At 35.3% G+C, this 8,906-nt stretch overlaps 2 protein-coding genes and 1 long non-coding RNA gene across 4 annotated transcripts; 1 reads left to right on the top strand and 2 right to left on the bottom strand.

Annotated features, from left to right (window-relative positions):
• Nucleotides 1–2,160: 2,160 nt before the first annotated feature.
• Nucleotides 2,161–4,815, top strand: LOC108834002 (B3 domain-containing protein At4g34400-like). Of its 2 annotated transcripts, none has more exons than XM_057007086.1 (8): nucleotides 2,161–2,485; nucleotides 2,892–3,267; nucleotides 3,345–3,488; nucleotides 3,569–3,691; nucleotides 3,780–3,947; nucleotides 4,035–4,127; nucleotides 4,209–4,300; nucleotides 4,397–4,815. In XM_057007086.1, the coding sequence occupies exons 1-8, from the start codon at nucleotides 2,240–2,242 to the stop codon at nucleotides 4,649–4,651; spliced, it is 1,497 nt and encodes a 498-aa protein (XP_056863066.1). In that variant the 5' UTR covers nucleotides 2,161–2,239; the 3' UTR covers nucleotides 4,652–4,815. The 2 variants fall into 2 exon arrangements, with proteins under 2 accessions (XP_056863066.1, XP_056863065.1); XM_057007085.1 differs by having other exon boundaries at nucleotides 2,165–2,485; nucleotides 4,026–4,127.
• A 56-nt stretch (nucleotides 4,816–4,871) lies between these two features.
• On the bottom strand, nucleotides 4,872–6,835 carry LOC130510620 (uncharacterized). Its single transcript, XM_057007087.1, has 3 exons — nucleotides 5,614–6,835; nucleotides 5,183–5,324; nucleotides 4,872–5,028 (listed from the first exon to the last, which is right to left on the bottom strand). Exons 1-3 carry the CDS (start codon nucleotides 5,874–5,876, stop codon nucleotides 4,945–4,947), a joined length of 489 nt encoding a protein of 162 aa, XP_056863067.1. The 5' UTR covers nucleotides 5,877–6,835; the 3' UTR covers nucleotides 4,872–4,944.
• A 431-nt stretch (nucleotides 6,836–7,266) lies between these two features.
• On the bottom strand, nucleotides 7,267–8,548 carry LOC130511001 (uncharacterized). The gene is made up of 3 exons (XR_008944783.1): nucleotides 8,352–8,548; nucleotides 7,976–8,248; nucleotides 7,267–7,884 (listed from the first exon to the last, which is right to left on the bottom strand). It is a non-coding gene; the product is annotated as an uncharacterized LOC130511001 (long non-coding RNA).
• Nucleotides 8,549–8,906: the final 358 nt, after the last annotated feature.

The following is an 8,906-nucleotide window of genomic DNA, read 5'->3' as shown; positions in this document are numbered from 1 at the left end:
ATTTAAATATTGTTAAAATCGATTTTAAATATGAATATTCCTAAAAATCAACTCATTTATTTAAGAAAATATATTAAACACGAAAATTAAACTGGAAGTGATTTAGGAAATTGTTTAATAAATAGGAAAATACAATATTTAAATATATGTTCATTTAATTACTTTAGTGACATACCATTGTAAATAAAAGTGAAAACTAAGAGATATTTTTATATGGGTACTTCTGAAGTATTAATAATATATTCAGATTAATTTCAAAATTAGATACAGACTTCACTTTTTTAAAAAAAATTGACTGGTAAGACCATGAAACCGGATGTAATTGAAACCGAATCTATCTTATTAAAGTAGAAGTAATTTAAGTTTTTGTTTGGAAACATAGATAGTAGTAAAAAATATAATATTGTTTGGATAAATGGATAGTAGTATATTAAAAACAAATAATGGGCTTAATTTGAATCATAGATTATTATGGTCCAAAGTACAATTAACATTATTTTTGGGTTTTGTATGATAGTTATTAATTTGTTAAAGAAAATAATAAAATTATTTATAGTTTCTTTTGAAGGGATTTTTGAATAAATAAAGAACAAAATGTAATTTATTTATATAAATATATATTTTGTATGATATTTTCTGTTTTCGTATATTTTAAACACTTTTCGCAAATTTCTTGATATATAATTTAAAAAATACAGTATAACTACATAAGTGATTCACCTCATGAGTTATTATGTGTATTTAAGAGTGAAACACTATTATTAAGTAAAAGAATTATTAAATTACAAAAGTACAAATATTTGTAAAATTCTTACTACCGTGTTTACGGGTCACGAACGCCTTTATAACACGATACAGAGCCGAAATACATAGTTTAAACAACAAACAAAAGTAGTAAAACTGAAATCGTTAAATGTTAGTTTTCTAAGTTTGTAAATACTGTAAATTCATCATAATTATTTATCAAAAATGTTTTTACATATTTAGTCCTAAAATTTTGGAAGATTTTGCGTGGGGATCTTCTCATTTAAACCAAAGTCCAACACTTGATCTCCACGAAAATAGAATAGAGATTAATAGCAACTTAGTTACCATTAATTATTCCTAAATATTTTCACATAAATTTAAATCTAGCAATTTTAACTAATTTATATATTTGTTCATAAATTTTAGAAAGATTTGACGTGGGTATCTCCTCATTTAAATCAAGATCTCAAACTTGATCCCCACGAATTAGAATAAATGTTAATAACTACAAAATTTCCATATCTTTATTGTTCATAATTATTCCTAAATATTCTCACATATATTATTGTTTAAATCGTACGAAATCTTAGCATTTAATCTTAATAAAATCATTTTCCAAAACAACCTTGCTCGCCTTATATATACACCTCTTACGCTTTTTTCTACACATACATTCAGACTTCACAAAAAGAAAACGATGGAAAACAATCAAAATTATATCGACGTTCACAAAGTGAAACCTAATAAAGATGCTTGGAGAGTGCACGTGAAGCTACTCCATTGATGGACATCGAATACAAGTTTTGGAGGGGAAACTCTAGAATGTGTTCTTGCTGATGAAATAGTAAGTCATCACCTTACTAAATTGGCAAGATATGTTTTATCTATTCGTACAATTTTGATCATTGTTAATTTCGTGTGTTTAGGGTGGCAAAATACACGCAAGTTGCAAAATAAATCTGATGTTTCGCCTGAAACGAAATCTCCCAATTGGTAAATGGAGATTCGTTAAACACTTTAAGGTTGTTGCTTCTGGTGGTACAATTACGAAATACAAAGTTTAAATAATAAACAATAAGCAATACAATTTCGTTCAACCAATTTAAAGTTCTGAAATATTTATATATATCATAAAAACAAAAACCAGCCCAATATCACATGCGCGAATCAGCCTCTAATATTATTTACCACAATAAACTAAAGTAGTAAAGATTGTATCCATTAACTTTTTGTTTTTCAAGATTTTATATATATCATAAAAATAAAGACCCGTCCAATCGGGCGGGTTAAGATCTAGTTGGTCTTACTTTTGCAGTTTTTGGCATTACTACTAATTACTAAACCGGGTAGGCTGATGTTTACGTTACAATGTGCGAGACTTTCAGCGTTTTAGAGCCAAGTCAGTGTAACTCTGTCCTCTGTGTACTCTTAAGTCAAGAGTCAAACACAAACACAAGGCTGGACTGTCCTTTCATCGCGTCGCAGAGGGTTGATGTACGTTTCAGTTATAACAGCTAGGGAATCAATGACGAGAAGATACATAGAAAGTACTTTTCTTTTGAAACTTGTTTTTGTCTCTTCTCTCTATGTCCCATGCTTTTTACCCTCAAGAATCCTGTCTTCTCTTTCTCACTCTCTCAATTCCTCAGAGTTCAAACATCCTCTTGCAATGGCTGCCTCTGATAGCCTTCCTCGTTTCTTCAAAGTTTTCATCTCCCATTTTAGCTCAGACTCTATGGTAACAACATACCTTGTAGCTTTTATCGCTTTGGGTCTCTCTCTTAAAACTGGCGAAAGCCTCTTGCTCTGATTCTCCTCTTCTGCTTCTTTTACTCTGTTTTTGAATGGTAAAGATGTTAGATCCTCTGTTTCCGGACGTAAAGATGTTAGCTTTACATGTCAATCAGTTTCAATTATGTAAATTTGCATCTTTTGTGTGTGTGTGGGTTGTAGAGAGATGTTGTTCATAACTGTTATATAAGGAAAAGTGAAGATGTAAAGTCTTTACCTCTACATGAAAATCAGTTTCATTTATAAAATTTTGAATATAGTTGTTTTCCTCAAAGATTTGTTCATCGATTAGTATAAGTTGTTGTTCATAGATCAGATTTGTTTTACTCTGTTTTTTTTTTTTTTGGCTGCAGCTTATACCCATCTCCTACTATGATGAACTTCCACGTCATCTTCCCAAGACGGCTATTCTCCAAGGCACTGGTGGATGCGTTTGGAAGGTAGGCATGACGCTGAAGCAAGAGGAAGAGGAAGTGTATTTCGAACAGGGATGGCCCAATTTCGTTAAGGATAATGATCTCGTCGATGGAGACTTTATGACCTTCGTGTATAACGGAGACAACGTTTTCGAGGTCAGCATCTATGGCCTTGATGGATGTAAACAGGCTAGAGCAGTGGCTGAATTGGAGGATGATGAAGAAAAAGAAGATAGTATCTGTGCTCTAAGTACAGATGATACAAGTGCTGAGTCCGAGGAGGCCAATACAGTTCAGAGAAGCAATGACAAAGGTTAGTTAGTTGATTCCTTGTTTGCTTGTTATGTGGTTTGCTTATATAGACAGGTTGTTTTGTCTTTTTTTTTTCAGGAAAGGCAAAAGTGGGAGCTGTGGAGGATTCTGATGATGAGGAAGAAGACAGTGTTTATTCTCTTAACAACATCAAAGACACAGACACAGGCAGTTCTTCTGAATTCGAAATGGCCAATACGATCTTGAGAAGCAAGAACAAAGGTCTGACAACAACAGACTGTTAGCGTTTTTTTTCATTCATTATATAAGGAAAAACAAAATGTTTTGTCTCTCTTGAACAGGAAAGTCGAAAGAAGAAGTGATTAAGGAGGAATCTGATGGCAAAGAGGATAGTGATCATTCTCTAAACAGTGAAGACGAAGAGACAGAAACTGGTTCTGAATCCAAGATGGCCAAGAACAAAGGTTTTTGCTCATTGTTACCTTTTTTTTTTACATGGCTTGAGTTGAGTTTATGTGATTGCTTTATATATATACATTGAGATTTTTCCAGGAAAGAAGAAAAAGAAAGTTGTGGAGAGTTCTGACAGTGATTATGCTGAAGAGTTTGGTCGCTTGGATTTGGAAGAGGACTCCAGCAGCAGTGACAGTTCCTATGCTCCAGACAGTGAAGACACAGCCACTCATGTCAAACGAAAAGTGAAAAGTCCAAAGAAGAAAGGTAAAAAATACATTCACCACTTTGATCATTTTGTGTAAACGGCTGCTTATATTTATATAAAACTTGATTTTTTTTGAGGTTCACAAGGAAAGTCCAAAGTGATAAAAGATGTGGTTGGAGTTGGTGACAGTTCTTGTGCTGTGGAAGGAGTCAAAAAGGAGAAAAAGACTAGGGAGAAAGGTATATTTTACACTTTTGGCTTTTTTACTTTCATCACTTACTAATATTGAGATATGTTTTCTCCTTTGTGCTTGGTTACAGTAAAGGCCATAATCGAAAACCCTGAGGTGTATCTGGATGATCCAACGAATATACATTTTGAGACGGGCGTGAAGAACAGGAAATACGAGCTGGTAAAAAAGCTATAGAGTATCTCTTTCAAAACACTATTATTATTGGTTTATAGGGTAATAACTTGACGTTTGTTTGTTTTGCTTTGAACACACAAGCTGGTTCATGCACAGCTGGTGAAAGACTACTGCCTAAGGTTTAAAGACTACATCTCTTACATCGACCCAAAGGGGAAACTAGAGGCGAAAACAGCCAAGTGGGGAGACCAACGTGTGTGCATCAAAAAATGGGCAAAGATCTGCGATAGGAACAAACTGAAGAAACAAGACCGTGTCGTGTGCGAGCTCTTGCGTAAGAAAGATCTGGTTTACGCAGTTAAGATCCACATCATCCGTGCGAAACATTTGGTGTGAGTTTTGAGAAGAAAGGGACATGGTCATTATGGATTTTAGTTATGTTTCTAGTAATCAAATGACTTTCTACTTATGTAATGAGTTTACATCATCTACAAGACCTCGAATCAACTTTCATTCGGTTCTGTGTTTTCATTTCAGTTAAAAAAACTTGTTGTTTGGTTTGTTCTGTTTGCATATGATCTTCAAAATTCAAGAGCTTTGTTATAAAAACATCTGATGAATGAAACTGAGATAAAAACTAATATATAGATAGAATGATATTTCGAACATTAGGAGTAGGGGATTATTGACTACGAAGTCTTGTTTTTGCCGTATATATCTTCAAAACCATCAGCTACTCTTTTCCTTCTTTCAGCAATCATTTCTGAGTAAGACTGAAGAGAAAAAACACATAAACCATCAGACACGAGACCAAGTTTTGTTCAAAAGAACCAGCAGCATTGTCTTAAAGATGTTACTAGTACAAGTAGTAAGTAGTATAAGTCGAACTTAGCCTTTTATCAGATATATTGCATGTAAAAAGCATACCTTTGGGTAGCTGTAAAGGAAAATGTACCACCAAGCACCAATCAAACCAACGGCAAGCGATGAAACTAAAACCGAATGTAGTATTGCCCAGCTACAAGCCACTATTGACAAACCCGTCACCACTATCGTCCATGGTTGACACCTGAAAAAAAAAACATAGTAATATATGTCTGATCAAACCAGTTCATAGATATTTAAAAGGCTATTTATTGTCTTCTTACTATTTACCTAATAGAGAGTGAAATAACCAAAGAGACACATATTAGTAAACTCTAACTGAGCTAAGACTTAATCAGAGACCAAGAAACCAGCTTTGTTGTCTGAATATGCTAGAACTGTAACTGAGTTCAGACCGAGATTATTTCGAAAGTGTGGTTGCACGAAACTAAGCTCTGTTGTGTGAAGATGAGAGAAGTGTAATTGAGACATACCAGGAGGGCTTTGTATCCCATACAGAGTCGTATTCGAGAGAGAGATGATCCAAGTAACCTTCCATGTCGCCATTTTCATCGACGAATCTCGAATCATTCTGCTCTCTTCGATTTCCTCCCAGACCTCTAACTTTCGTGCAAATCCTTGGCTGCTTGAGATTGAATGATCCGGTATTCGTTTGGGTACTGATTATCGTAAATCGGGTTTGAGTCTGAATCCGAAACGGCGACAGAGGAAGGGTGGAGATGGAGAGACTTCCCATTTGAAAGAAGATAAAAAAGGATTAGAGGACTCAATCGGCCCTAATCAAAACATTTGGGGCTCTGCTTTGTAATGAAGATCGAAGATGTTCGATAAATTTTAGTTGGGCTTTATTTTTGTATATGGCCCAATATTAGAAGGCGAAGAGGAAGATGAAGAGCACAAGTAGTAGCAAGAAGAAGCAGGGACATATGAGGAAGAATAGATACATAATACAACAGTGAATCGGATCTGAGATTAGTGCTTCGTAACACACCAAGTCAAAGAGAAAGAAGTCGTCTGGTTCTGATACTGATTCAAAGGCGAAAGTAGAAGAAACAGTGAAGGATCCTGAGTTTGATGAAGAGGAGTTGAACAAGTTCAAAGAGATGATTGAGTCAAAGAAGAAAGCTTTAGCAGCTCCTAAAGATGAAGAAGAAGCTGAGGTCGCTGAAGGTCACATCAGTTATGGAGGTGCTTTAAGACCTGGTGAAGGAGACGCCATGTGCAGCAAGGGAAACTTATCCCACCGAAGAGGAGAAGTGGGTCTTAACGCTGATGAGATTCAGAGGTTTGAGGATCTTGGGTATGTGATGAGTGGAAGTAGGTAGGCATCAAAGGATGAATGCTATTCGCATCAAAGGAAGACTCTGACTTCAGTATTGTACAACTGTTTCTGACTTATCTGTGTGTATGTATTTTCCGTAGGTTAAGATATTAGCTTTTAATGAGTCCACTAAACAATAGTTTTTGATTATTGAAACGAGATTAGCACATGATAAGAGTGTTGGAAACTTAGTCCTCATGAGCTTTGATCTTATCATTGGTGTTGTCACCATTTTTACTGGTAAAATGCGACATGAAGTGAAAGTCATTGTGGTCAGCTCATCATCATGTTATTGTTGTCACCATTGTTATCACCACTCTATTTTTGAAACTGTGAAACAAACAAGTTTGTTGTTGAGAGTTCTATAATTATCTAGTGCAATAATAATTTCCGAATTTTTAGGCAGATATTATTGACATAATAATAATTATGATTCCACTTCTGTGGAACTATACAGTGGCTGAATCTTTTTTTGCAATGAGTGCAATATCTTGTCAGAGTACCTGGAGATCATGGTCCATAACCAATTATTCATTTTATAAAATAATAGACAGATATATATCATCATTGCAATAGAAATTGATCTTGGTTAATGGTTAGCTGTGGATAAGAAAACGATACTAGCAGGTTCAAACTAATATGAAAAATATGATTATTGTTGGCTTATTAAATTAGAAACTTATTAACTTCCAGCATTAACATAAAATAATTTTAAGAAAATGGATCTAGTAATGAATGTAACGACTCACGTTATCGTCTCTAGCTGCGTCGCTAGCTCAGACGTTTCTGGCCCTCACACACCATATCTGCGTCGCTAGCTCAGGCATTCCTGAACCCCCGCACACCACATCTGGTCGACAGCTCAGATGTCTCTGAACCTGCACATCACATAGTCCCTACTATATAACTATGTACATACATATATATATATATAAATATATATCTCATATCTCAACATCACACAATCCAATCAATAGTTGAATCCTCTAGACCCCTAATTCCGGTTTACAATACATAATCTAACTAACAATCACGACTCAAACAGACTTAATTCATATTTCGAAATCTAAACTACGATAGAAAGAATTCTATTTTGGTACGGAATTTACGGAATAGACCCTCACCTTTGCCACGAGTTCTGAAGATAACCTGAGAAAACACATAATGAACCTTGACGAATCTGAAACAGTAACTCTGGAACTCTCTGAAAATAAATGAATATGATAATTCTGGCAGGACTGAACCCTAGAGAAAACAGATGGATATCTCAAGAACTGACCGTTAACTTTTCAATCCGTCCGGTCATAATGTAGTCCTATATGTCCTCTGTCCATAGACACCGAGTGCACTCCGATCGGACACCATTTGATTAACCAAATTAGCTTCACCTCCAGGCTGGTCGCAAACGAAGACTGCAGTAATACTTCTAGCAAAAACAAACACAACTTTCAGAAAATAACTCGAAATGACAATCCGCTTCTTGGAGACGATAGATAAAAGAGTGAACTACTTACTGAAAAATTTACAGATTGAAAGCTTTCATTTAGGTCGGCCGTTTGGCCTTTACGCTGAGACTGGTCGGAACTGTATCTGCATCACTAAAGCTTCAGTTTATCCTTGGCCAAGAAGTAACGTCGATAACTTTCCAACCGTGCCTTGGTTTTACGATCGGGAAGATGATATGGAAAGCTGACAACGAGATTTTTCTGATGATATCTCGCTCGTTTTCTGGTTCCTTCTAGATCAACGGGAAAACACCGATGAAGTTGACTATCGGCAGATCCGATCTACAACGAGTAGCCCCAAAGAAATGTCCATAACTATTAGATGAAAAATCCAAATGATGATCCGCTTTCTGATAAACATAGATCTATGAGTGTAGAACATAACCTCAAAAGTTGGATTCGAAATACTCAGTTTTGATCGATCGTTCTTCTGCTCTTCCAAAACGTATCTGATGAGCTTTAATCACTCTTTTCAAATGGTGTGATGGCCCTTCTTTCATGGTGGCTGGTACAGACTCTAATGGTGATGAGAGATGGAGCACGTGATGATGGAGAACACAGAATATGACATGTCTGCGTTGAGCTATGGCGGCTCAGGTCTTTAGGTTTTAGGAGAAGACACATGTGATTATATATAAGCACACCCGGTTTTACTAAACCACAAAAATGATGAGTTGGGTTTGTTTTGGTTTTACCAATAATTAATCAAACCAAATAAATCAAATAATGATTTTAAGAAACTGGGTCGTTACAACAACAATTTTGTAAATTGACTAAAGTCGCTGTCAAAGATCCTTAAATATGTGGTTTCTTATAGATACTTAGTTAATGTGATCAGTATTGTGTTTTAAAAATAGGGTTATGTAGCAAGGTCTTAACAAAACACGCTTGTTTCTCTCTCCTCAAACTCTCTCAACCTCTCAAACCTAAACGACGTTTG

Source organism: Raphanus sativus, chromosome 4 (genome assembly GCF_000801105.2).
Source record: "Raphanus sativus cultivar WK10039 chromosome 4, ASM80110v3, whole genome shotgun sequence".
Taxonomy (NCBI): Eukaryota; Viridiplantae; Streptophyta; class Magnoliopsida; order Brassicales; family Brassicaceae; genus Raphanus; species Raphanus sativus.
This window is presented reverse-complemented; position numbering and strand designations above follow the sequence as displayed.

Coding starts and splice junctions, on each gene's coding strand:
- LOC108834002 (XM_057007085.1), top strand. CDS start 2,240: ATGTACGTTTCAGTTATAACAGCTAGGGAATCAATGACGAGAAGATAC. Junction 3,948..4,025: donor GAAAAGTCCAAAGAAGAAAG/GTAAAAAATACA, acceptor ATTTTTTTTGAG/GTTCACAAGGAAAGTCCAAA. Junction 4,301..4,396: donor AGAACAGGAAATACGAGCTG/GTAAAAAAGCTA, acceptor TGAACACACAAG/CTGGTTCATGCACAGCTGGT.
- LOC130510620 (XM_057007087.1), bottom strand. CDS start 5,876: ATGGGAAGTCTCTCCATCTCCACCCTTCCTCTGTCGCCGTTTCGGATT. Junction 5,325..5,613: donor TGGGATACAAAGCCCTCCTG/GTATGTCTCAAT, acceptor TTTTTTTTTCAG/GTGTCAACCATGGACGATAG. Junction 5,029..5,182: donor TCCTTTACAGCTACCCAAAG/GTATGCTTTTTA, acceptor TTTTCTCTTCAG/TCTTACTCAGAAATGATTGC.